This window comes from Hippopotamus amphibius, chromosome 12 (genome assembly GCF_030028045.1).
Source record: "Hippopotamus amphibius kiboko isolate mHipAmp2 chromosome 12, mHipAmp2.hap2, whole genome shotgun sequence".
Lineage (NCBI taxonomy): Eukaryota > Metazoa > Chordata > Mammalia > Artiodactyla > Hippopotamidae > Hippopotamus > Hippopotamus amphibius.
Genome location: NC_080197.1, coordinates 99,808,314 through 99,836,166, shown reverse-complemented (window position 1 = coordinate 99,836,166; position 27,853 = coordinate 99,808,314). Strand labels below are relative to the sequence as shown.

General features: G+C 51.0%; 1 protein-coding gene across 1 annotated transcript; it reads right to left on the bottom strand.

Annotated features, from left to right (window-relative positions):
* Positions 1-121: 121 nt before the first annotated feature.
* On the bottom strand, positions 122-27,106 carry KIF5A (kinesin family member 5A). The gene is made up of 29 exons (XM_057703383.1): positions 26,746-27,106; positions 15,831-15,918; positions 15,663-15,736; positions 15,215-15,319; positions 14,917-14,965; positions 14,437-14,492; positions 14,106-14,193; positions 13,710-13,834; positions 13,115-13,219; positions 12,647-12,795; positions 12,395-12,543; positions 11,979-12,154; positions 10,850-10,918; positions 10,281-10,487; positions 9,862-10,008; positions 9,074-9,262; positions 8,591-8,708; positions 8,178-8,242; positions 7,959-8,068; positions 7,472-7,573; positions 6,914-6,974; positions 6,596-6,667; positions 6,323-6,427; positions 3,583-3,799; positions 3,197-3,350; positions 2,819-2,901; positions 2,385-2,412; positions 1,827-1,940; positions 122-887 (listed from the first exon to the last, which is right to left on the bottom strand). Exons 1-28 carry the CDS (start codon positions 26,872-26,874, stop codon positions 1,862-1,864), a joined length of 3,099 nt encoding a protein of 1,032 aa, XP_057559366.1. The 5' UTR covers positions 26,875-27,106; the 3' UTR covers positions 122-887; positions 1,827-1,861.
* Between the last annotated feature and the right edge of the window lie 747 nt (positions 27,107-27,853).

The following is a 27,853-nucleotide window of genomic DNA, read 5'->3' as shown; positions in this document are numbered from 1 at the left end:
AAAAGTACTTAGGAATTTTCCAGCCTGTTTCCCCCCCAGATCCAAAGAAGCAACCATTTTGCTTACACTTGGCTGGAACTATCGCAGGGGACAGGAGAGCAACCGTGTGACAGACTCTTGGCAATGGGTTGGCCTCCTCAATTTTTCAAAATAATTTGGAGCAGCTTTGGGTTCTGGTCATGAGCTCTGGGGTAGAGAATATCAAGAGGAGTTTCAAGGAGAGAGGGAAGTGGTCCCTTGAGCAGTCCATGTTCTTGGTTGTCCAGGGGGAACAGGGAGAGGGAGGCAAAAGGCAGATTTCGGGCGGGGGCGGGGACAGAGATGCATACCCGGAATCCCTCCATTTGGTGAGGGGTGTCTGAAGAAGATTCTCCGTATAATTTCAGCAGTCCTTCCATTTTACCCTCCCCTGTGCTAAATGTGGACGAGGAGGGAGGAAGAGTCTCTCTCTGTATCTTCTTATGATGCTAAGACGTTCTCCTGCTTAAGGCTTTGTGTGCGTGCATGGGTGCGTGTGTGTTCGTGAAGGATCACAGCCCTCTAGCTCCCGTTTTCCTTTTATCATCTCCGTGACTGACACCACTCAGTGTGAGAGACGCATATATGAGAGAAAGAAGAAACACTGGCCCTCCTCCCTATGGCCCCAAATGAGGAAGGTATGCTATGCTTAGAAATTGCTAATATATCCTTAGATACTGGAGAGTAAGACAGAAGAGAGAGACATAGCAGCAGCTTTTGATATATAGATACAGAATACGAAGAGATACAGAGTAAGAGAAGACACCAAACATAGTACAGTTGAACAACAAGGGCTGGGGAGGGAGTTAGTATCAGAGACCACAGGTTTGCAGCATGCTGAGAGAAGAGGCCTCAGTCCCTCTTAGAAACTGGGGAAGAAAGAGAAAGAGGTTTGTGAGGAACCACCTTGCAGCCTGGTTACTGAACAGGAACAGGGTGGCATCTGTACCAACCTGGGTTTACAGTCCTGTTCCTTTGATACCAACAACCCGACGGCACCCTCCCAGCCCCTGCCCCTCCACCCCCAGGCCTTCCCTAACTCCTCGTCCCCCATTCCTACTGCTTGCTCCTCATGCCCTTCTGCCTGTGCGTGCCTGGCCTGTTATCCTGGAAAACCCCTGGAAAGGACTCGGCTTGGATGCTGCCCAAAAGGAGACCGGCTATGTCCTCTCATTTCTCGTTCTCCACGGATCCAAAGTGGACAGTACAACAGGATCCCAGAGCCCCGTTCTGAGCCCTAAAGCAACCCTGGCAAAAAGCCTGGTGACACACGAGAACCAGGAAGGTGCCTGTGATGCTAGGAGAGCACAGGGGACAGGGAAGAGGACCCAGGACAGAGGTGGAGAAGGGGAGGCTTAGAGGTGGGCACACAGCTGTTTTCCACCTCCACGGGCAAGGTGGGAGGGGAGTGCTAACACGGCCGCTAAAAGAACAAAAAGTTAGACTTGCTGGGATGTCTCCTAAAGCTTATTGGTGACATATACAGATGTGAGGGGTATGGGACACGGACACCTCCCAGGGTCTCCTAATACCTACTAGCTTCTGGGACACCACCCTCGCCCACTTCTTTTGACATGTTGCAGTGCCCCCTAGTGGCAGAAAGGCAGTACTGTGGTCACCACTATGGCCAAGCTTAAGGGGGGAGGGGAGGCCAGTGTCCAGGCAGTTCTGATGTAGCCCCTGGGAGGGGACAGCAGGAGTTGAGCAGAAATTTTGAGATGATTGGAAAAAAAGCAGGAGAAACAAAGACGCTGAGGGCAAGAAAGGAGGCAACCTGAGGCTGGTCAGAGGAAGCGACCTGAAACTACCTGAAAGTGCAGGTACGCAGCAGCCTTGTGGGAGATTAGCTTGCTGCCGTCTCTTGGTGGAGAGGGAACAGCTTGGCCTGGTCCTCAGCCTCGTAGCCGCATGGCAGGTCACTCCTGGAAGAAGAGACCCAGCACAATCACAGCATTGTCCGCTCTGTGTAAATGACAGCCTTCCTGTCACTGTGCTCTCTCAGCATGCCTGTGAGATGACGAAAGGCAGGAACACAGGGCGGATCGAGGCCAGAGAGACGGAGGCGACTTGCCCAAGGTCACGAAGCTCCCAACGGTAGGAGGGAAACCCCGGGCACCAGAGGTCCATGGTGCTTTCCCCCAGTCCCCGCAGCTGGAATGGGGGGAGCCACAGGGGGAACTGGAGGAGGGGAGAGCGTCCTACACTGAGGCAGGGGAATGACTGGACCTCCTGGACAACACAGTGACGGTGAAAATGGTTCTCATTGCCTCCTCTCCCCAAAGGCTCCAGGGAACCTCTAAGTAGGGCAGGAGGGAAATTTCTTCTGGTCCCACCCAGGGAGCCGAAGAGCAGTGTGACTGGCATACCTATTGTCATTGATATCTGTGGCATTTCCTGAAGAGAACGTCGTGGAGAACACAGGATTGGAAGAAAGAAAAAAGAGACTGGGTGTTACAAACAGTTTCCTCAAACCCTCTCTCATCCTAATCGCTTGAGAAAAAGGTAAGAATCTGGAACATAGCTGCCGTCTGGGTCTACGGCACTCTGTCTTCAACTACCCCAAGCTGCATCCTTATTCTGTTCAAGAAAAAGCTTCCCGGAGCCCTCACGGAGGAGGGAGAAGGGGAAAGGAAGGTAAGGGTGGGGACAGGCCCATGACCCGAGGAATCCACTTCCAAGAGCCCAAGACTTGAAGGCACGCACAGTGTCTGAGCCGTAGGTACAGGGTCACTTACTTTTCTGGTACTTCTCAACTTGCCCCAGGGACCCCACAGGCTGGTCACCCATCTTTTTTACTCACCGTTGTCCATGCTGGCCTTCTGGTAGGAAGCCAAGGGGCCGCCGGAAGATGTGGCCCCACTGCTGGTACAGGAGTTTGCAAAGCTGGATGGAGCAGAGGAGAGAGACGCATCCTCTGACACGCCTTCCACTGCTCCGAGGACCACCCATGCACACTCACCCTCAGGGACGGAGCCAGCCCCCAACTCCTCCCACCCCCAGGGACCAAAGGACACAAACGTGGCTGCAGGCTGGGAGGGCGGATGCCCACCTTCTAATGAAGGGCTGAAGTTGACAAAGGGTTAGAAATGAAGCTACTCAGGAAAAGAATTGAGTCTCACCCAACATTGAACCCAATCTTAGGCCTTTAGGGCCCCAGCCCACGCCCACGGTCACTCACTACACATCTGAGGTGGAGCTAGGTGCGGCCTGCAGGTACAGATTCTGGTAGTTCTGGAAGAGGCTGTTGGTGTAACTGATGCACTCAGGGCTCCGGGTGCCGTAGGGGTTGGTGGGTGAGGATGCGGGGTAGTGGCCAGGCCGGACGGGTTTGGCTGCGGCAGAGAAAGGAAAATGACCGTGAAGAGGCTGTTACCTTGCCGTTGTCCTGGTCCCTGAGGTCATTTAGCTAGAGTTGAACTGAGCTGCATGTAAGATAATTCACTTTTCCACTTTTTCGGGGTGGTGGTGGGGTGAGGCTGGGGGGCGTTGCTTGACACTGAGGAATTGTTGGGTTCCCCCAGGCGGCGATTCCCTCCCACTTCCCGACGCCCACACCCCACTCACCAATCTGGGCAGAATGGCCCCGCTTGCCGGAGCTCTTGTACCGAACGGCCTCCTTGATGCGGTCCACCTCCTGCTGGTACCGGCGCTTGTCCTTCATGGCGCCCTCCTTGGCCTCCTTCAGTGCACCCTCCAGGGCCTTAACTCTCTCAGCCGTAGCCCTAAGTCGTTTTTCCAGTTTAGGAAGCTCACAACGCAGATCTGCATTGTCACGTACCAGCTATGGGGTGAGCCCCAGGAGAGGCGGGGAGGAAGGCAAACAAGGCGGCAGAGTGGGGGCGCGGGTGGGAGAGAGAATAAGGAACAGTCATGTGACGGAAGGTGGAGACCATGTCGTTTCCTCCAAAGGCCTCATTCCCTTTTCCTAATTGCTGTTCTGGCCAGATCTTTCCTTCTCCCTTTAGCAAACGGTGGTCAGGCATTAAAAAGTTACATCATTTTCCGGGCGGCAAGTCCTCTGTAACCCAGACCTCTTGTGACGGTGCCCTGTTCCAGTCTCCTGGCCGAAACACCAAACCCCCAGTATCTCACAGCTGGTGCCAGACCAGCAGCCCTGGGGCAACCACAGGGATGAGCCCCCCCGAGAGACGGCTTTGTGGGCATGCACAGGTGAGGCAGCGAGGGCACGGGAGCCGTTCGCAGGGTGGGGATGGGACTGCGGGCAGGTTAGGGGCAGGGCAGGGCAGGAGCAGACGCTGGAACACAGGAGCCGCCCCCCGCCCGCCGCCCCAACTCACACACAGATACACACGGCCGCCCGTAGGAAGGAAAGAAAATGTTTGAGGTCTCACAAACATTGTGCTCATTACCTTCACATTCTAGCATTTCCTGGGCTGGCCCTCTCCCCATTTAAATTAAGCTACAGCGTGGCTGCGGCCACCCTGCAGCCAGAAGAGACTTCCTCATCTTTTTACAAGGTGTCACACCATGACTGGGGGCCCTACAGACTGCAAAAGGAGCTGGCCTTGGAAGTTATCAGGTAAATCGGTGTAGCAGGGGACACTGGGAGAATTGTCCCCTTAATTTTGGACAATTTACAGATTATAAACAACGTTTTGCTGTGACAATAACTTAGCTTAATATGTAATAGGGCTACAGCCCTGGCTATTTAAGATTCTGTTAACGGAGAGGTTTCTACACCTCTCGTGTTTTCCTTTCTAGTCTTGTGTCCCCTGAGGTAGGAAATTGGAGGGAGTCTATCCTGTGGGTGAGTAGCTTTTGGTCTTTGAGACTTAGAACACAGGCAGAGGCTTCACGGGGGAAAAGGGGACAGCCTGTGACAGACGTCCTGAAATGTGCCACAATGTGGATGAACCGGAAGGACATTACGCTAAGTGAGAAGAACCAGTCACACGATGACAAATTCCGGACGATTCCACGTAGGCGAGACCGTTAGAGTCAGAATGATAGAGACAGAAAGTAGAATGGGGGCTGCCGGGGGCTGGGGGAGTGAGGAGTGAGGAGTTAGTATTTAATGGGGATGGAGTTTCAGTTCTCCACGATGAAAAGCCTTATGCAGCGCGATGGTGGTGACGGTTGCACAACATTACGAATAGACTGAATACCACTGAACAGCACACGCAGTGATTAACGGTGGTAAATTTTATGTTGCGTGCACTTTACCACAGGGAAACATTGGGGGGGAAGAAATGTAATATGCATTTGGATTCAGAAGGAAAATGAACTCAGAAATTAAAAAGAATGGCAAAACGGATTACAAATGTTTCTTCCCTGTCTTTCAACTTTTCTATAATGTTGTCACACGGTTTTATAATAAGTAAAGGGGAAAAGATGATAGTAAAGCCCTCTGCAGGTCCAAATAAAATAAATAAACCCTGCGGACTACCACTGGGCCACAGTTCTGGGATTTTGTTCATTATTTAAAAAAATAAGAAGGTATTTATACTGGGTATGGCGCTGGGAAGAAAAGAAGTTGAAGCTCTAGTTGAATGAGAATATGAGTTTAAAAGGAATTTTAAGGTGGATTCGAAAGGAAGGGAAAGGCGCATAGGTTGGGGTCATTTTATGAATAGCTGCGAGAGCCCGTGGACAGTCTGTCGCATCTGTCTTCGAGGCTCAGCTACCTGGTGCTGCAGGGGGTGCACCTGCGCTGTGTGCACCAAACCTTTCCTGTCCTGACGCCTGTGGACTGCCCCTTCCACCTCCCCGCCCCATACCTTTGAAACCCAGTCTTCCACCTAAGGAACCGCAGCAGCAAGGAGGGGGACAGAGAGGCAGCAACTTAACACACAGGAGTTTTCACCGGCCCCGACCAGGGGCTGGCTGGGCCGTCGGGAGGACATCGTGTCATCTCCCCCTGTGCCTGCCCCAGGCCTAGGCAGATGGAGTCCCAGCCAACGCGCAAAAGCCCAGCTTCCCTGGCTTCTTCTTGTCTCACAGCTCTCTGTCTCTGGCTAATGCCTGAGCAGTATCCCTTGTGCACGGTTACGGCCCAAAGCCTCTGAAACCTCTGTCAGTTTCAACCTCTCCCTCCAACAGCGTAGGCCTGGGGAACTCCACTTTGAGCAGAGGCAGGTTGGGAGCTTTGGGAAAGGGTAAAACAGGCACAGAACCACGAACAAGGTAAAAGTGGAACCAAATACGGTATAAAGAAGGGATTAGTGGGAAAGGGAAAAGTAAGGAAAACATGCAAGTGGATTTTCCTAAATCCAAGGGCCTCCAAGGATTTAGGTATCCTGGGCTCCCAGCCTCAATTCTCTTCACCCCTTCCCCTCACTCTTACCTGTTTGTGAACCTTTGTAAGCTGTTCCAGGTTGTTCTCAAGAAAGGAAATCTTCTGCTTTTGGGAGTGAATCCCCCCACTGTCCTCGGGCTCCATTTCTGCACTCTGAGGAGAGACGGGGGCGGGGAAAGGTGTGGCTGTCCTCAGGCCAATCAGGCCCCACCCAGACCGGGCCAAGCCAGCCCCACCGAAGGCCACGGGCGCTGGGCGCTGGAGAAGCCTGAGGACAGGAGGAGGATATGGGGGCTGGGAAGACCCCGAGACGGCACTCACTTTCTTGACTCGAGTCGTGACGTCTTGAACGAACAGCTTGCGAAGGTTGTGGAGGGTCTGGAGTTCCCGGGCCTGGAAAGAATGATGAAAAATTGGGAGCTGCCAAACACCTGGTCACGGCTCCCCCTCCAGAATGACTGGACCCTTCAGTCTCTCTAGACACGTGAGTCACGCATCCTTTAGGAAAAGGTATGTCCCGACCATGCCACAGACTGACTTTGCAGAAAGGCAGGAGGAACGGGGTCAGGAAGAAATCGGGGAGGAGAACGGAGGCCCTCCCCCCACTCTGTTAACATGGCATAGAAGGAAACCACTCACAACGGTCTCCTCCAGACCCTTGAGGTCCTGCTTCGACTGCTCGTGTCGCTCGTACAGAAATCTGGAGCAAGAGGGAAACAAGAATCCCTCAGGGCCACCCTGCCTCCCCCTCTCCTCTCTCCTCCCTTCCTTTGATCTATATTTTATTATTATTTATTACACACGTTACCCATGCTCACGGTGCAGAAGTTAGAAGAGAAAAAAAAAATAAGATGCATTCCATAAAAAGCCCACGATCCTACCACTTACAGATCAAACCACCACGGGCATTCTGGTGTCCCTCTTTCCAGACTCTTCCATGCATACATACCTTGCATAAGTGTGATGGGATTCTACCATTCCTACTGTTTGTAACCTGCTTTCCACACTTCACGAAACATCACCCACATCTTTCCATGCCAGCTAATAGCGAACAGAAGCCTCCTTTTCGCCCCTTCCCCGCCCCATCAAATTGTTCTTTTGAGGCACTGGCTTCCCGGGGTCGCCACGTCCACCTCCAGCTCGTGTCCCGCCTCTGCGGGTGTCTAAGCGGCGTCTGCAGGCGGACCCGTCACTCACGTCAGCTCTTGGAGTTTGGTGCCTTTCTCGTGCTCTTCGTTCTTCAGCTTCTCATAGTCAGCCTGAAGCTTCTCCAGCTCTAACTGGAGCTTCTGATTCAGGCTGCGGAGGGCAAGGAGGTGTTAGGGAGAACAACTAGATGTCATGAGAAGCAAAGGGAAGCCCAGCTCCTCAAACTCTCTCCTTCTACAGGGCAGTCCTGGCAGGGTTGATGCATCTACCTTTGGGATTCAGAGGGGGACCCAGGTCACTGCTTCCACGACAGAGTGCGAGGCCCTGAGCGACCTAATCGGAAGAGCCTCGCGGACAGGGACTAGTCCTCACTCCCTGTCACTCCTGGAGTTGGGCCGCAACGTCGTGTCATTGTCAGGGGGATGACACAGGGAAGGTAAAGCAGCGGATCCTGGTGCAAGAGGGAGCACCTGAGCGGACACAGCAAGGCGAGGGGACCGGGTCGGGGGCCGGAGCCGCCCCGGGGGACGCTCACTCTTTGAGCTCGTCAATAGTCTTCTGCTTCTCGTTGATCTCGTCCCGGAGCCGGGCCAGCTGCCGGTGATGGGCCTCCCGGTGGCTCTCCATCTGCACCTCCAGGGCCTTCTGCAAACAACCCCACCCCAAGCTCAAAGCCAGACTCCCAGACACCTGCTCAGTGAGGACCCGCACAGCCCTGCTGGAGCCCAGTCCCCCCGCCGCCTTTCCCACTTGCCTTGACATCTTCTGTGTCCTGTGTATCTGGCTCCTTATCCTTCAGGGCCACTTCATGCACAGTTTCTGAGGGGAAGAGGGGAAGACAGCTTACATCACATCTACCTCCTCCGGACAGAAGGTCACACTGTGACCAGAGCTCCAGGCAGAGCAGGGCACATCCACCCAGAGTGGGCCCACAGGGATGTTCGTACAGCAGGGCCAGAGAACAACAGAGGGTTTATGGTTCATGTACAATGTGCTCCGTGCAAACGCACGCTAAGCGGCAGTGAGCGGGACTCTGTGACTTCAGCGTGATGCTTTGGTGAGTGTGCTGTTGGGTGGTTTCCTGTGACGTCTGTCGCTCTCCCTCCCTGTCCCCTCTGCGATCTCAGATCCCAGGATGGATGGGTTGGAGGTTTAAGAGGGCCTCACCCTGGGCCTGGAGCTTGGCCAGCTCATCACTCAGGGAGTCATAGGACTCTTCCAGGTGCCGCTTCTTGAGCTCCACGCTCTGCATGTATTCCGTCAGGGAGCGGATCTTGGCCTCGTGCTGGTGGGGTGAGGGATCGTGAAAGGAAAAAGATGGATGGAGCAAAGGACCTGACTCCAGGCAGTGCAGACCTCCGTAAGCTCCAGCCCTCCTCCCTTCCTGCTGCAGCTTCCATGAGGATGCAGGGTCGAGGACCATTCTTCTGGAGACCCTTCCTTTAGACCCTCGTGGCTCAGAGGGCAGTATCCCCCGATCCTTCACCTCTCTAGCCGGGACCCTCTCCTGCTTCCCCCAGCTCTTCTGTCCTTGACTTCAGTTGACTCTAGGCTCTTGACAGAAACGTGGATGCTAGGAGTTACCCCATCACCACAGAGTTGCCTCCCCTCTCCCAGGACACCCAAAGGCTCTCAACCTCTGGCACTCACCTGGGAGATGAGGAGCTGGCAGGATGAGAGCTCCCGCCCAGTCACTTCCATCTTGCGGTGACACTCGACCTGGAGGTTCTCCAGCTGCCGGCACCGTTTGACCACAGACTTGACTTCGGACTTGATTTTGCTGATGTAGAGTCGGGCCACGGTGAACTCCTCCTCAATGGCCCCGCTGATCTCCACGGGCTGTGGGGGGACGAGGGAGGGAGGAGGTATCTCTCTGCCGCTGGGAAGCCTTTTATCCACTTCCTTCCACTTGGCCTAGCTCCACACACCCACAGACACAGGGACTCGGGTAGGACAGGTATGTTCTGAACGACTTTTAGCAGCTCTGTATCACCTGGCATTTCACACTAAATCCCTCTCTCTGCTCTTAAAGATCCAGTTCTGACAGTCACCTTCTTTCATCCTTTAGAGCAACAAGATATTCTGTAGTCAAACGGATCTGCTTGATCACCCAGATAGGTCACTGTCCCTGCTACAGATCTGCTTATATCATTCCTAATTTTGTGCCCTCATCTCAAAATCCTGCTATAAGCACATCTGCACTGCTTCTTTATTCAGCAATGTGAATTTCACTTGGTATGTGCATTTAGAATGTGTATTTCAGTTGAGTCTATGCAAACCTCTCCCTGTTTTCCTATGTCTAGTTTGCAGGCGTGCTTCCTAGATCTTCAGCCCCCCCTTCTCAGTATCCCTGAGGGCCTGGACGGTCTCATCTGCATCTCCCACAAGTGCCCAGAACACGAATGGCCTGAGCGAGGCTGCCGCCTTTCTCCACTCACCAGCTTAATCTCCCCGTTGCCTACGATGACACTGAACTCACTCAGGTCCTTCATCAGCCCGTTCAGCACCTCAGCAATTCGTTTCCGCTGATGTCCACTGACCTCCTGTAGCCGCTGCAACTCAGACTCCAGGGACAGCGTGGTAGCCTGGGGACAGCCCCTCAGGTCACCCCATCGCCGTCTTCCTGCTCCCCTCCCCAGCCCAGGCGGAGGCCTCTCCCTTCATGCACGACCCTCGTGGCGGCCACGAAGAGAATGCAAGCCCTGCAGAAGGGTCTGGAAGAGAAAGGGGTCAGGAGGGCAAAGTGCGGTGACGCGGTGGGGGAGGGTACAAGCGTGACGCCGCCCCGTCAGGAAGCAGGGGCCCCTCTGGACGTGAGGATGTTCTGAGGCCACGGGGCTCCCGGCCCGCCACTCACCACCTTCTGGGACAGCTCATCCACCAGAAGCTGGTTCTGCTGGCTCTTCTCCTCCACCTCCTGGGACTTCTGGTCGTAGTTCATGGCCAGCTCCTCCAGGGCCTGCAGCACCTCCTTCACCTCGTCCTTCGCGGCGTCGTTCTCCGACTGCAGGTGGCTCAGCTCCCGCTGGACCTTCTCGCTGTCTCCTCGCGTGGACACCAGCAGCTGCAAGGGAGGGGCGAGCCACGTGAGGGAGTCCTCCGCCAGGGACCACCTCCACGGCCCCTTGGTCTGGGGACCCACGCACAGCTCCAGGAGAGAGGCAAGGGGCAAAGCTAGAGTAAAGAGGAAGTGGGCTCTCCAGCTTCTCAGAAACGGGGCACGAGGATGAAGAGGCCCCCAGACTCTAGCATCTGTGCTTTAAGCAAAAGCCCAATGAAGCCCCCAGACTTCTCTAGTCTTGGGGGGTGACTAACCCCTAAGCAGAACACCCCTTCTTCCATCTTTAGGAAAAAGGTCTTTTCTCATGCCTTCCAGGGATGAACACGCAACCGCCTCCTCTCGCGGCTGGCCCCCCTTCCCATTACCTCCTCCTGGTCCAGCATCTGCTGCTTGAGTTTCTCTATGAGTTGGCTCTGCTGGTTGATCTCATCATCCTGTTGGAGACAAGGGGGAAAGATGGAGTGAAGGGAAGATACTCTTTCCAGTTTAGACTCACAGGTTTGGGGTAGACGTGGATCCTGATAAAAATCCAGCTTTGAGTTAGAAACTCCACATCCTAAAAAGAAAGCGGTCTTTTCCTCAGCTTCTTGCAACGACTCCTGCCCTCACTGTTTAATTCCTTTTTTCCTGGAAGTTGGTATGACCTCGGCAACACACAGCAAAAGCCTTCAAATATTCATATCCTTTAACTGAGAAACCCCACTCTAGCGCTCCATTCCAATCAAATCATTCCAAAGCAAAGTCTTATGCACAAGAGACAAAGATAGTTACTTCAGAGTTATTTATCAGAGCAAAAACAACCAACCAAAAAAAACCCCCAAAAACCCTAGAAGGCCTGTAAAGAAATAAATGTCAAATACATTCTGATAAATGGACTGTTATGCAGCCATTTAAAAATATTTTTATGAAGAGGCTTCCCGGGTGACCCAGTGGTTAAGAATCCACCTTCCAATGCAGGGGACATGAGTTTGATTCCTCCCTGTTGGGTAACTAAGATCCCACGTGCCACGGGGCAACTAAGCCCATGTGCCACAACTACTGAGCCCACTGCTCTAGAGCCCACAAGCCACAACTAGAGAGAAGCCCGCACACGGCAACAAAGTGCCCACAGGCCTCCATGAAGATCCCGTGTGCCGCAACTAAGACCTGACACAGCCAAATAATAAATACATATCTTAAAAAATAAAATAAAATACTTTGATGAAGAATTGTTAACAAAATAGGAAATTGCTGATTATAGAATTTGGAATGAAAGAATCGGATGCTAAGTTACATATGCAGTATAATCTCAATTGCACGGCTTTATTTCTGAATGGTGGGGGGAGGGATGGTTTAAATTTTCTTCTATACATTTTTATTTATCGTCCACCCTTTCAATAATGAACACTCATCTCTTTTAAAATCAGAGAAAAGGCAGGACAAGCCGCTTCTTCAGCCCCCCACTCACCACCGTGCCGGGCTCACCACCTCGGTGCCCTGCCCGGCCGTCCTCACCTTGTCGTCCAGCTGCTTGTAGAGGCGGCGGATCTCCTCCTCGTACTTCTGCCGCTCCTCGGGCGCGATGCGCACCACAATGGACGAGTTGTCGTTCACGGGCGTCTCCTCACAGAGCTCAGCTCCCAGGGTGGCATCCTCCCCAGCCAGGCGCTCCGTCTCCGGCACGTTCTCTCCTGGCCAAGGGGCAGGACAAGGTGAGGGATGAGAGAAGGGAGAGCTGCATCCGAGGGCCCTTCCTCCCTCCCTGCCCAATGCCGAGACCTCCAGGCCTCCATCTCTCTCGCCCAGTGGACTGTCAACCCCTCTCACTTTTTCTCATGACTGCTCTACCGTACCCCTCCAGAAACGCAGCCCTCCTTGGAGCTTGTAGGAGCCCCCTCTGGCTCCCTGCGCCCACAGGACCCCTCGCTCACCACTGCGCCACCGGCTCAGCTCTGCCTCCAGCTTTGCAATCGTCTCCTTCTGAGCCTTTGTCTTCTCCTTCTCCTTCTCATATTTCTTCTTCCACTGCTCGGCAGTCAACTCCAGATTCACGGAGGCAGTGTTCTTAATGGTCTTTGCCCTGGAGAGGAGAACAGAGATGAGACCTCCATCAAGGCTTGAGAGACCCACAGGGGAGAGTGCGGCGGGGGCTGGGGCAGGGAGTGGGGGACCCTGCCGCTGACCGCTGCCCAAACATCAGGGTGGACTTGGTCTCCGCATCGTTGAAGCTGGACGGGGAGCAGCAGATAAACATAGTCGTCCGGCAGTTGCCTCCCAAGGAGTCCTGCAGGATCCGCGTCATTTTGCTGTCACGATATGGAACGTAGCTTTTCTGGGGGAAGAGGGAGGCCACAAATCAGGAAAATAAGGTCAACAGGGGAATCAGAAAGGACGGTGGGGAGTTCCCTGGTGGCCCTGCGGCAGGGTTCCGGGCTTTCACTGCTGCGGCCGAGATGTAATCCCCGGTCAGGGGACTGAGATCCTGTAAGCCTGTGGAGCAGCCAAAAAAAACAAACATAAACATAAAGAAAGGATGGCGGTGCGGACTAGGGGTGCAGCAACCCATGAACTGGCGTGATGCGGTGGGGGCATTTGGAGACGGCAGAAGGTGGGGGGAGCGCGCGGGCTGAGGACACCCAAGGAGCACTCACCGTGCCTTCAGCCAGCGCCGAGATCACGTTCCCCAGGGCCGACAGGGACTTGTTGATGTTCTTGGCCTCGTCCAGCACGGCTCCCTCTGCCCCCGTCTTGCTGACCTGCCAGGGCACGAAGGGACGCGCGTGTCATGAGCAGCTGCAGAGGGCTGGGCTCTCATCACCTCTCCTCCGCGTGAGGGGGCTTAGTCCAAGCGGGGGGGCCAGGGAAAGAGGACAGAGAAGGCCCTTCCTCTGCTCCCCTAAATGCTCTTGCTACAGACCATCCCACCCCGCTCCACCACACACACGTGTCGTACAATTCCATGGATATGAAGTGTCCAGCAAGTCACATCCGGAGCCAGACAGTAGATCAGTGGTTGCCAGGGGATGGGGGAGGGAAGAATAGGACAGGTAACGGAAATGTTCTGGAATTCGTGGTGATGATACACAACCCTGCAAACACACTGCAAGGCACTGAACTATATACCCTTTAAAACGGTACACTTTATGGTATGTGAATGCCATCTCAGGAAGAAAGTTATTTTGATGTATAAAAGGCCACCCCCCAGGCTTCCCTCCCTGCCCACCCCAGCCCCGCAGGGCGCCCGACCTTCTCGCTCCCTGCCAGGTCCACTAGATACAGCTTCCCACTGAGCTTCTGCTCAGTCTCCACGTTCTCCTGCTTGATGTTGATGAGGAAGATGCTATGGCTTCGAGAGCTGTGTTCATTCATGTCTGTAGGAGGGAGGGTGAAACAATCCCTGCACCGACCCCTGTGGAACCGAGGTCCTCAGCCCCTGGCTTCCACGGACCCCTGCCCCCACCCGCCAAGAGAGGGGGTGTCCACCAGGACTAGCCCAGCCCCCACACCTCCCTGGCAGCAGGGTCTCACAGACGAGCATCCCTGCTCTCTGCGGACGCAGCTGTCCCTTGCTCACTTTCAAGTCCCTCAGCCCCAGAGGACAGGCAGACCCCAGACTCCAGAGCCCCTTATCCCCTCGCTCACTGGTGACAGCCACATGGCGATTTGATTTCCCTTCATCAATCACATCTAAAATTTCCTCCGGGCTGGACACAAAGCGCTCGGTACAACCCTGCAGGGGGCAAATGGACAGTGAACCATACACTTGGACCTGCAAATTAACTTACCTTCACAGTGACCACATGACCTTCCAAGACGGTGTCTTTTCCCAGGCTCCAGACTCTCCCCAGCCCCTTGGCATGTCTCACCCTCCCGGATGCCCACCCTTCAACCCCTGGATTGCCGGTCTACCCTCCTCCTACACCCGCACTCTCAGTACACTGGCCCCACCTGGGTGCCCTGTCCCCACTCTCACCTTGACAAACGGCACCCGGTTCTTGTCCTCGTGCACAGACAGATTTGTCTTGGTCACTGAATCAAGACAATTCAGGGTGAGCAAGGCCAGCACGTCCACCCCCCAGGTCCCCAGCCCCTGCACCCTGTAGCCTGCTGAGATGGTGGATTCTTCTATGGGCACAAGGGGGGAAGACCTCCCCATGAAGCCTGAACTCCCTGCACACACTGAGAACTGTTTCTTCTCCTGCAGGATTCCAGCCTCAGGGCTCAGCTAGTCTCAGGCTGTTTGTGTGTCAGCATCTAAGCTTATCTTCTGACCCTTTCAGGTTTGGGAAATTCTTGGGGTGTGTGTGTGTGTGTGTGTGTGTGTGTGTGTGTGTCCCTGTGTGAGCCTGCTGCATCCCTCACCAAACAGGACCTAAGCCCACGAGCCCAAGAACACTGTGGTCTTTCTTTTCTCCTCACCCCCACGCACCCACTGGGGTTAAACGCCACTCACCATCCAGAAGGTCACGGATTTTGTCCAGGTAAATCTCAAAGTAAGAAACCTGGTTGAGGAAAACGGAGGAGTATGAAATGAAGAGGGCCTATCTTAAATCTGATACAGGGATCTCAGGCTAATGCGACCCAAAGGGTGGTGGTGGGAGGAAAATGGCAGAAGAGACTATGTTGGCAGAGAAGAACTCAGGTAACCATGGGGGAGAAGAAGTTAGGGTGCCCAGGACCTCAGTGGGTTCATACGAGCTCCTACCCTCCCGGTCCCACAAGAGGACGCCCAGCGGTCACGCCCTGCTCACCTTGATGTGGAACTCCAGGTTCTCATCCATGGAGTAGATGTGGTTGAAGATGTCTCGGGCAATTCGAGGAATGATTCCCATCAGCTGCGGGTCATGCAGCTTCCCCTGGGGAGTGAGGGATTCCGGACTGAGGCTGAGGCTCAGCAGGAATCAGACACCTCAGAGGCACGTGGACGGACACAGAGGTAACAGCTGCTACGAAGGCCCTCCTAACTTAGGGGAGGAGCACCACCTTTTCGTGGAAGGAGGAGGGAACTGAGCGGCCCTTGGGACTTTCCCTGCTGCTGCTCTTCCAAGTGAAAAGAAGAAAACTGGAGTCGTGGACAGCGAAGGGATTCCACTACACTTCTACTATGACACTGCCCTCCGTTCATCCTCTGTACCAGGCAACCCTCACTCCTAGATCTTCCCCCACTGAGATTCCTCGGGCTCCGGTCAGAACCCTCACCTCCATAGTATGTGTCTTCCCTGAGGATGTCTGTCCGTAAGCAAAAATGGTGCCATTGTAGCCGGCGAGGACGTCTGGAAGAGACAGCAGAGAAAGAGCACTGGTAGAGAGAAGTGGGGCAGGGAAGGAGGAGCCTGCACAAATACATTCTGAAAAGACACGCGTTACCTTTGACAATCTGCATGGCACAGGCGTGATAAACCTGTTCCTGAGTCGTGTTTGGGGGGAATACACGGTCAAAGACGTATGGCTTCCCCTGGAGCGGAGACACAAGGTGGCAGGTATCAGTGCGAAGGTGTGAGGGAGGAGAAACACCTGCAAAGGCACCCGTTCTTCAACCTTCTGTCCGCAGGGATGCTTATGGGGATGAGGGAAACTAAAGAGACGCAAAATTTAGCACTGACACCAAGAGCTGTATCCAGGGGGGTAGAATGTCATGGTGGAGGGTCACACAGCGAGACGGCGTGAGGGGATCTCAGCCGCGGTGTGATTTAGCCCTCACCATCCCCGACCCCCTGCCCGGGAAGCCGAATGGGGAAAGAGAACAGGGGCACAGGCTGTGGAGAGTGAAGAACAATATACTAACCTTACAAAGCTACCGCTACGTTAAAAGATATCTTCCTCAACAGATTCATATGTCCTGATGTGAAAAGATGCTGAAGATGCATTAAGTGAAAGATGCAAAGTTAGTGACAGATGTATAGTATGTTGCCTGCTGTGTAAATGAAATATACAAATACTGAACTACTGAGCTGTTGTGGACGTATTAACACAAGCTCTCTCTTTGTGCAAAGAATAGATGAAATCAGAAATATAGGTCTCCCTCTAGGGAAAGAGATTTAAGTAAAGAAAAACTGAAGCAGATCCCTCAGACCTACAAGTACTTTGTTTAATTCAGATAATATGTTATAAATCATGTGTTTTGATAAGAATGCTAAAGACACAAAATACTCACAACCCAGGGAGCCAAACATAATATATCTGCTGTCTAATCATATTAAAGGGAAGATGTAAGATTATATGCGATTATGCTTGTTCTCCGTCATAAGTGACAAACTTCTTAGTCGTGTTTTCCTGTCATTTGATGTAAAGAGACTATGATTTTGCTGTCAAATTATTTTACTAGAGTCCATCTTTCTTCAACTGATATGTAAACCTCCAGGTCTATGGACTCCAGAGTTTTGAAGCCACATTTTAACTAATTAAGAAAAGTCATAAAAGTTGGCTAAAGCTGAAGATGTGGGTCTAGGTATATCTACAATATTACATTAACATAAGCAGAATTTTTTCCCAGAGGAATCATATAAAAGTATTAACAGTCTTTACTTTGGGGAGGGAAACTGGGAAGAGAGGAGGCTTTCATTTTTCAGTTTGTATCCTGGAAAGTTTACATTTTTAAACCATGTATAAGTGTTATATTTTTTATTTCTTAATGATAAAAAGAGTGAGACAATAGTATATCATTTTGTTTCTTTCTTTTTACTTTTCTGCAAAAAGGAAAATATTATTTATACCAATAAGTATTTTTTAATATTTAAAAAAATTTGCAAATCTGGCTTATAAAAATCTACCTGGAATATTTATCTGGTCTCCTTGTGGTGAAAGATTCTGAAGCCCAAAAAAACAGAATCCACAAAGAGAAAAAAATTGTGAAGGTGTTCTCTACAACTAAGGGAACACTGTAAACTGATAGAGCCTTTCTAGAGGACAATTCTACCAAATATTTAAACATCCACACTGGCCACACTCTGTGCCAGCGATTCCAGTGCTAGGAATTCATTGCATAACACTTGCTTAAGCACTTAAAGATGTGCGTAGAAGGATGTTCACTGCAGCCATTTGTATTAAAGAAAAACTAGAAATAATTCAAACATCCATCAAGAAGATACGGTTATGATACCTCCATAATCCACCCCCATTAGAATGAGCAAGGTTGGTTTATATGTATCGACATGTTCAAGATTGAGTACATGAAAAAATAAAAACAATTTGTATATAACGTGATTATATATTTTAAAAAGGCATATGGGTAGACTAGTCTTAGAAAAAGGATATGGAAGCCTGTACATAGAACTGGGGTGGATTTTTTTGCTGTTTTTAAAAAACTATTTATTTATTTATTTATTTATGGCGGCATCAGGTCTTCGTTGCTGCATGCAGGCTTTCTCTAGTTGCGGAGAGCAGGGGCTACTCTTCATTGTGGTGCGTGGGCTTCTCATTGTGGTGACTTCTCTTGTTGCAGAGCACAGGCTCTAGGTGTGTGGGCTTCAATAGTTGTAGCACACGGGCTTTAGTAGTTGTGGCTCACGGGCTTAGTTGCTCTGCAGCATGTGGGATCTTCCTGGACCAGGGATCAAACCCGTGTTCCCTGCACTGGCAGGCGGATTCTTAACCACTGTGCCACTAGGGAAGTCCCCATAGATCTGTTAATGGTGCTTATCAGTGGAGAGCAGAATGACAGGAACTTACGCTTACTACATTTTTTCTGTGATATGTAAATATTTTACAATGACAACGTATTGATTTCAAATTAGAAAAAGAAAACAGTATAGGTGATGTTACAGAAAAATGTGTAATGACATGGCGGGGTATGCACAAAATTATTTTAAGAAAAAGGTGACTGTGATTTTTTTTTTTATATTTACACTTAGCGTACTTTATATTTATTTATTTATTTGGCGGTGCCAAGTCTTAGTTGCAGCATACGGGATCTTTAGTTGCGCCATGCGAACTCTTAGTTGTGGCAATGTGGGGTCTAGTCCCCTGACCAGGGATGGAACTCCGGCTCCCTGCACTGGGAGCCACGGAGTCAGGCACTGGACCACCAGGGAAGTCCCCCAAAGGTGGTTTTTAAAATACTATGCAGTGTAAAAACACACATACAAAAGAGTATATGGAGTATTCCATTTCTGTAAAAAAAAAATTATATATATGTATATATGTATACCTTGCACAGAAAAATACATTAACAGTGGTTATCACTGGACAGTGGGATTTTAGGAGTTTTTTTGTTGTTGTTCTTTTTGATTTAGGTTTAAAACTATTCTCAAATGAAAATACATAATTTTTAAATAAGAAAAATTTAAAAATTTAAAACAAAGATATTAATATTCTTACTACATAAAGAACTCTCATAAATGGAGAACAAAAAGACAAAACTAACCAGAAATATATGGACAAGTTTGGTACTAACAACAGAAGAAGAAATACAAATGTTCAATAAACATAAAGATGATCAATATTTTTGAAGGAAAAACCAGAACATCATTTTTCACCTGTCAAACTGGAAAACAAAAACTTAACTGTAATACCCAGTGTAGATGAGGGTCCAAGGAGAGGTAATTTCCCCGAAAGGAGCGTGCTCATTCTTTTCTGGTAGGACAGGACACCCATACTTTTAAGGGGAATTAAAACATGCATAATCAAAAGCCTGGACTTGTACATACCCATGTGATGCAGATATTCTACTGCTAAGAATTCATTACTATGGAAATATTTGTAGCAAATATTTAGCTACAAGAATGTTTATCATCAACAGGGCTTATAACCATGAGAAACTGACAGCAACTGAAAGGAGTTCTCTCTAGGGGACTGAGTACTCTGTGGCATGCACATATATTTTGTTCTTTGCTGCTATTTAAAATGATGTCATACACATATACACTACTATGTATAAAACAGAAAACTAATGAGAAGGGAACTCTACTTAATGCCCTGTGGTGACCTGAATGGGAAGGAAGTCCAAAAAAGCGGGGATATATGTATAAATACAGCTGGTTCACTTTGCTGTACAGCAGAAACTGACACAGCAGCGTAAATCAGTGATACCCCCCAATTTTTTTTTTAATTAAAAAGCTAAAAAATAAAATGATGTCATAATAGAACACCAACAAATCTCAAAAACAAGTTGAGGGAAAGAACTCAAAGATCACATATTGTATTATTCCCTTTATAGAACGCTCAAGAATAAACCGCGCTTACTTGTAGTGACAGAAGTCAAAGCAGCCGTTGCCTTGGGGTGATACTGACAGGAAGGGGGCAGAAAGGAGCTTTCAGGGGCAATCAGACTGCTCTAGGTCTCAACCTGGGTAGTGGTCACATAGGTGTCAAAATAGGTTATAAAACTCATCTAGCTGTTTGCATAAGATCTGTGCACTCACCGTAGGTACATTATACCTCAGCAAGTGCTATCGTAAAGTATAACATCACAAAGTGATGCGATAATGGTTCTTAAAATGTGAATTATACACAACCTCCTTGTTAGCAGGAGAAACGAATAAGAAGAATATTAAGTAGCATTTTAACCTATCAAAGTGGCCAAAATAAAACAGTCTGACGATGGGACTTCCCTGGTGGCCCAGTGGTTAAGACTCTGTGATTCCACTGTAGAGAGCACGGGTTCCATCCCTGATCAGGGAACTAAGATCCCACGTGCCGCAGTGGCCGGGCCAAAAACAGCTGGATGATGCATTGCACTGGCTGGGCCCTTACATATACATATGGTCATTCAACAGTTTGTAACAGCAAATGGTTAAAACAACCCTAAATATCATTATCCATCATAGAGACCTGGCTAAATAAATCATGGCATGTCCCTACAACAAGTTATACAGTCACTCAAAAGAATGAGGTTGATATTTATGTGCTGATATAGAAGGATCTCCAAGACTCATTGTTAAGTAAAAAAAAAAGCAACGTATAGAACAGTATGTATAGTATGCTATCATTGGCGTAAAAAAAAAAGTGCATGCGTGTATATATGTATTTGCTTGTAAATATATGGCATTCTTTGAGAAGGATCCATGAGAAACTGGCAATAAGGCTGCCTTCTGAAAGGGGGACTGGGTGTCTAGGAAAGAGGGGTAGGAAGGAGGCTTACTTCTCATTGCATCTCTTTTTATATCATTTGAATTTTGTCACGTGCGTATGACATTAAAAAATTAACTTTTTTAATAAACAAAATTATGTAAAATATCTAATGATGGTGAAATAGTCATGATATTTTGTTGGTGAAAAAATAGGTTACAAAACAATATAGAGTTTATGATACACTTTTATTGAAATTATTACATGTATATATGCAGGAAAAAACTATTATACATGCAGGAAACAAATACATCTAGTTGTTAACAGTATTTTGGGGGGGATGGAGAGATTCTGAGTGAGTTTTAGTTTCTTCTATGTGTTCTTCTTTGTTTTTAACTTTGTCAACAATTAAAATATATTAGTGTTGTAATCAGATTATGTTTAGTATTATTCAAGAAAAATCTACCCTGATTCTTTTTTTTAAGGTTTGAGTGCGTTTATGAATTATTCGTAGGACTTTTGTGAATTTTTCACACTTTTCATCTCTACAGTTCGTCATCACACTTCATTACAAAGAATAAAATTCTTACTACATAGAATAAAAACATACAGCGTTAAATTAATAAACAGATTTAAAATGGCCTTGATGCCTCTCCTTCTCAGCGGTGATATCTTTCTTTCATTTTGTTTTATTCTTTAACTGAGCCTTAATTTTTGAATTGTCATCTAACTAAATATTTCTCCCATCCATTGGCCAAGAAACAGAAACAAACAAAACACGCCCATCTCAGGCCAGTGACTCTCACCTCTTCTCCACCAGTGATGTCTCTCCGTGCTTCTTGAAGCCAGGTATGCAGCCAAAGGGGATTAAATATAACTCTCCAGCCAACCTCGCCCCTCCCTTCTTCCCTTTTGGGAACGTGGGGATCAACTCCCTCTCTCTAACACTCCCAGTTACAGGATTCCAGAGGGTGCTGAGGACGCATTAAAATGGAGGGTGCTCTCCAAGTGCTGAAGGCAGTTATTGCCTGAGGAACTCCTTTTCCTCAGCCTAGGCTGGGAGGAAGGAAGCGACCAGAGAGGGAGGAAGGGTGGCATTCTCGGAACCATGACGATAAAAAATATCCAAGAGCTAAAAACGGGGCACTTACTAATCTCTCTCTTAGCGAGCAGAGAAAGCCATGGACACAATTCTAGGGTTTCTGGGAAGGCCTGCTACCCCTTCCCTCCCCTTAGTTGAGCCCTTAAGTCCCAAATCTAGTTCATTTCTTTTTCCTAAGATTTTTATATCTGTTAAAGTATAGATGTCTTTTAATTTTCTACTGATTACAGTCAGAGCGAATTCGTTTTGTCAGATCTTTTTATGAGAATAACTAGACCAGTGGCTTTCCACTATTTCTGCTTCTAGACTACTCACATGGGAGACATCACCATTATTTACATCTCTCACGACACATAATTCCTCTGAGTCACACTGTAGTGTGTTGTGGGAGATTTCTGATCAGAATCTGGGGAAGAGTCTGTACAGTCAGCAAAAGCCATTTCTGACGCCCCCTCCCAGGACCCTGCCCCGGCCACGTGACCCAGCCTGGATCACCAGGTAGACCAAGAGTTTCCTGAAGGCAGGGATTCCCCCTAAATCCCGAATATCAAGCACAGTCCCTGGCCCACAGGATGCTCTTCATAAATATTTGTTGAAGAAACACAGATATTGATGGAAGAAGAGGGAAAGAAGATACTAGGGACCTGGATGTTTGGATGAAACAACCACTAAGAGGGGAGAATGTTAACCACTGCCCAGGTGTGTCAAAGGCTAGCTTGTGGGGAGACAGCACGTATAAAATAATAATAACATCTAACTCTTACTGGGAGTTTATTATGTGCCTGTCACTGTGCTAAGCACTTCATATGTATTATCTCATTTAAGGTTCACAGCAATCCTAGGAGGTAGGTACTATTATTATTACATTTTATAGATGCAAAAACTGAGGTTCAGAGAGGTAAGGTAGCTTTCCCACAGCCACACAGCTGAGAAATGGGTACAGCAAGGTTTCAAACCCAAGCAATCTGATTCCAGACCCACTCTGCCAAAGCGATCCCAGAACTGACATGCCACCACTGCGTCAGGGCCTTATCATGGCTTTTCCTCCCCCCACTCCCCTCCATGTGGGCATTTCTCCAAATGTTTCTGGACAGAACTAAAGCCCTTCATCACTCCTTTTCTGCAACCTCAACCCCTTTTTCAGAAGAATGCAGTTCTCCCACCCATCCTCTCCAAGGAGCCTCCTTCACCATCTCTACCTCCAGGTAATAATCCAAGACTCCATGAGTCAGTACAACATCAGGGACTAGAAGACTGTTAAGTGAGAAACACTCAGGGAGACCCTCCACCTTTGAGGAAGGCCTCTGAGATCCACTCTCTCTCCACCCACAGCAGCCTAAGCACTCCTCACTGCCTCCTCCAGAGGGCTTCTTTTCAGAGTCCCACAACCCAGGACTCTCCGTGCCCCTCTGACTCTCCATTCTCCTCTGACCCGCTCCAAGCCTCCTTGTCTCCCGTCCAACTGTATCTCCCAGCACCATCTGGAGTTTTCCATCATGCGTGCTGACTAAAGCTAATGGGAGGGCCTAAGATCAGGGGTCCAAAGATGACCAACCTTTTCAACCTTCACTAAAGCACTTGGTAGAGGCTGAACTTGAGAGCACCAGGACTGATTTCCATGGTGACAGCCCTGGGGATTGTTGCCATGGTAATGCTGGAGAGACACGGGCCACAGTGAACATTACTGTCTCTCTCCATTCTCCTTTACCAGACTCCCCCAAGGCTAAGGGGAGACCTACCCCCCGCTTCAGACATCAGAGGAATCCGGGGCCACCTCAAACAATACTGACTCTGCTCCAATAATCCTGCAGGTCCCAACCCCGCTTTTCCGAATGAGGTACTTGGTGGCCCTGCTTTTCTGCCTCCTTAAGAACCCACTTAACCATTGGGAGATCTACGGGAGGTAGAATGTGGTGGAAGCTTGAATGAGGCAGGGAGGGAAGGGGAGAGAGAAAGAGGAAGTGTTGCGGGGTGGGGGCAGAGAGGCTGTGTGTTTCCCTCCTGTCATCCCTCCCGTGTCTGGTATAGATGCAGCAGCTCAGACACCAGGCACTCTGCCCACCAAGACCAAGGCAGAGAGACCCTTAAATGGGTCCACTTAAAAAGTCACAGTGCAGGACGTCCTAGGTGGCGCAGTGGTAAAGCATCCACCTGCCAATGCAGGGGACACGGGTTCGAGCCCTGCCCTGGGAAGATGCCACATGCCACGGAGCAACGAAGCCCATGCGCCAGGACTATTGAGCCTGTGCTCTAGAGCCCGTGAGCCACAACGACTGAGCCCATGAGCCCACGTGCTGCAACTATTGAAGCCCACGCGCCTAGGGCCTGTGCTCCACAACAAGAGAAGCCACTACAACGAGGAGCCTGCGCACCACAATGAAGAGTAGCCCCCGCGCGCAGCAACTAGAGAAAGCCCCTGTGCAGCAACCAAGACCCAACATAGCCAATAAACACATTTAATTAATTAATTTAAAAAAAAGTCACAGTGCATTCTGAGTGACCCAAAGAGGAAAACAAGGTACACAGCACACACAGACAGGGACCCAGACACCCTTCTCCTATGACTCAGGCCATTAACTTGGGCTAAGACCCATCCCCCAGATTCCCGGGAGAAGTCATGGGAGTTGGGGGTGGAGTGCGTTGTGGGGTGGGATAAGGCTCACAGAGCTGTCTTCCCAGCTTATTCTCCTACACTTTGCCAAGCAGAAAAAGCCCACAAACATCGGGGACTGTGTAGGCCAGAGCTCGCCGCAGGGCAGGGAGGAGGGCCGTCAGAGGAAGAAGCAGAGATTAGCCTCTCCCACACTCATCTTTCCCTCACCTCCCCAGACATCCTGAAACAGCCTCCTCCATGAATTCCTCAGACAGTTTCCCACACTGGGCCCCAAAAGGAGCGAGAGGAAAACAGAGGAAAGGGGGTGGGAGATTTCTTTCCCTCGTTGGGACCCTCAAGGTGCTCCTCAGAATCACTTCTCCTGCAGCCCTCATCCTCCTGAATGAGGAATGAACAGAAAGGCTGGGAAGGCAAGCTCCAAGGATGCTGCCTGAGACAAAATGGCCCCCCATAAGCACTCATCTTGGCAGGAGAGATTGACAGGAAGGGGTAGGGCAAGGAAAGATACAGGGCAAGGCAAAGGTACAGGCCTGCAAATATCAGGCGAAGCCGATAAGGAAGGAACAGCTGTGAAGTAAGATAGAATCTGAATTGGCAGGGGGCCCCGGGCCTCTCTTCATCTCTCCTCCCTCCCCACCTCCACCGTGTCCCTCCTATTTAGCTGGGCGATTGGACAGATCCACATAACTCCTTCTTCCAACATCACCCATGCCCTGCCCCACCACGCCAGGATGGACGGCCCAGAGAGCCTAAAGGCGTTGGTTCAGATTTACCTAAAAAACCTAGAGCAAGGGAGCAAGGCTTAAAAGTAGATGCCATTTGTGGATCTGTTCCTCCGTAACCACCTTGCTCCTAATTCTCAGCCTTTATGTTTCAGGGGGTCCTCAAGCTCTAAAGCTCTCACAGCTAATGCCCACCATCCAGACTATTCAGAAAAGAAACCCTGAGGGCTGATCCAGGCGTTATTTTAGCCTGGTCACACTGACCAGGCTGCAAGGTCTAAGGCCCCCGAGACAAAGCGAGACAGAGGCCCTCTCTATGTGGCAAACACTCACATACATAAGCACACACACAAGGCAAAAGCACCCATATGAGTCCACAGGGTGGGTGAGAGAGCCTGGTGACAGACTGGGGCCCTTAGGGACAGGACAGGTAAGCAAGCCTCTTCCTAAGGCATGTTTACTCAAAGTCCCGATCTCACTGACTCAGAAGGCCCGGGCTCCCTCCCCTTCTTTCCTTCATTCCTCTAACAAGTATGCCCTGTGCTAAGCACCGTGGATCAAAGATACAGAAGAAGTGCCCCTGACCTTGAGGACGGCTCTTATACAGGCTCCTCCTTTCTGAAACTGGCTACAGTTCCCTGGCCCAGCAGCCTTCAGGCCCTATTCCCTACCAGACGCAACCCCAGATCCTTTCACCCCAAAGCCTGACAGTCCCAACCAACCTAGGAAAGGAGGGGTAGGAGAGGAATTCCCTAGGAATTCCTTTGGGGCCATCGCACATAAAAGTCCAGAACAGAAATCCATGGAGGCAATGTGATACAGAAGGAAAGATGTGAGCTTTAGAGTCATAGATTTAGGTTCAGATCCATGAATTCACAGCATGACCTTGAGAAAGTCATTCAACTTCTTTGGGCCTCAATTTCCTCATCTGTAAAGTGGAAATAATACCTTCTTCACAGTGTTGTTTTGAAGATTAAATAACATACGTAGAGTAACAAGCACACAGTGAATACTTGTTCTCCTTAATACGGTCTCTTCCATGGGTAGGGGCTGTCAGGGTGAGGAAGAGGGGGTGGGTTGCTACTTTTTATTGGATCATCAAGAGAAAGGATGAATAAGCATTACCTGTTAATATCTCAGGGTCTGGTTATTTTTATTTGTTAGGGTGAGTGTGTGTGTGTGTGTGGGGGGGGGGTCTGAAATCCTCTTCTTACTGTACCTGGGAGGGAAAGGCAGACATTTCCTTAGGACCCAGAGGCTCCCCCACCAAACTGGGTGTGGCACAAACGTATTTCTTTCTCTGAAAACCCTTCATCAGACCTGTGCCCTCCCCCCCAGGTCCAGGCTGTCACTACTTCAGGGGATGATGGAGGCCTTGATCCTAGAGTCCACTCTCATTTATACCTCCGCAGAGACCCTGGAGTGCCCACCTCCCATCTAGCCCATCCACTCGTCTTCCCCCGCCCTTCCTGGGAGGTGGGGGGTAGAGATCTAAGCCAATAACAAAGGGAAGATGCGCTTTTCCCTAGGGAAGAGGGAAACCATCAGAAAAACACGGGACTGGCTCTAGGGGTGGGGATGCTGCAGAGAGCAGCAAAGGGGAAGCCGGGCCCCTGATCGTGGGAAAGTAGCCCCCTCCCACGCTGCCGAGACTCTGCGGCCGGCCTGGCCAGGCCACACCCAGCCATCCTGATGCAGGGAGAGGAGGGGCTGCGGCGAAAAGGATGGAGGATGAGCGCCGGGAAGAGGGCGCAGAGACAGGCAGCTGCTGGGGAAGGCAGGGGAAACGAGTCAGCCTCCCGCCCCCTCTCAGAAATCCCCTCCAGGGGCGGCACTCACCCCGATAACGACGCTGTCGTCCCCTTGGAAAATGGGGATGAACTTGTCCCCCCGCAGAACCTCGGCCTGGTTTAGGGGCCGAAACCGGCAGAGCACCTTGATGCTACATTCGTTGTTGGTCTCGGCCATGGTGGTCGCCGGCGTGGGGCTGGGGCACTGCTCCGGCGGCAGGGGTCGCGCGCGCTCCGGGGGAGAGGGCTCGGCGGAGGCCCGGGCGGAGGGCAGGGGCTCGGTCTCCGGGGCTCAGAAGGCCGCGGCAGGCGCCCGGGCGAAGGCGGGGAGCGGGGCCGAGGCGCGCTTCCTCTCTCCTGCGGCACGCGGCTGCGGGCGACCCGCACGTCTGGTCCTCTGCCGGCGCTCTGCCTCTCCGCCCCTCGCGCTGCAGCGCTGCGCTGCGGGCCTGGGCGGGGCGGCGATGCAGCGGCGGGGCGGGGCCTCCTCGGGGGCGGGGGGCTGCCTCCTCGGGGGCGGGGGGCTGCCTCCTCGGGGGCGGGGGGCTGCCTCCTCGGGGGCGGGGGGCTGCCTCCTCGGGGGCGGGGGGCTGCCTCCTCGGGGGCGGGGGGCTGCCTCCCCGCGACGCCCGCCGCCGAGCCGCCGCGCCCCTGCTCTTTTCTCGCCTGCTCTCCCCACCCCTAACCCTCGGGGATGACTTTGTCCTCAGCCCCTCCCCACCCAGGTCCCTCACTGCGTCCCACCCCCCCACATCCCAGACCTGTCTGTCCCTCCCTCGGAAAGACGAAGAGATCTCAGGCGGGCCTGTCTCCTGTCCGGGGAAGAGAGTCAGCAGCGCTTACACCTCCTTTATACCAGGGCATCCTTCACCCCCGTCGCACTCCTCTCTCCACATGGGGAGCACACCTCCCCTTCTCTCTCCCCACGACCCTCGCAAAGGTTCCCAGCCCACTCCGCCTTCAAGGGCAGCTGCCTGTACCCCTATGGAGGTGGGTCTCCGAGTCCCATTTTTCAGAGAGAACTGTCAAGGGAGGTCTGGCTCTTCCCTTCCCCTTCTACATCCAAAGGCGCACTCTACTCTCTCCCCAGCATACACAATAGGTCCCCAGTTGGAAGGAAGAAAAACTCCTATTCTGGCCTATCAGAATTCAAAAGG

Bases quoted from the DNA above. Each gene is read 5' to 3' on its own strand.
- KIF5A (XM_057703383.1), bottom strand. From the start codon at position 26,874: ATGGCCGAGACCAACAACGAATGTAGCATCAAGGTGCTCTGCCGGTTT. The intron at 12,155-12,394 runs GTGAGCGAGGGG...CCCCTTGGCCAG, and splicing joins GCTGAGCCGGTGGCGCAGTG to GAGAGAACGTGCCGGAGACG. The intron at 3,351-3,582 runs GTGAGTGGGGTG...TCTCTGCCGCAG, and splicing joins GGGCCATTCTGCCCAGATTG to CCAAACCCGTCCGGCCTGGC.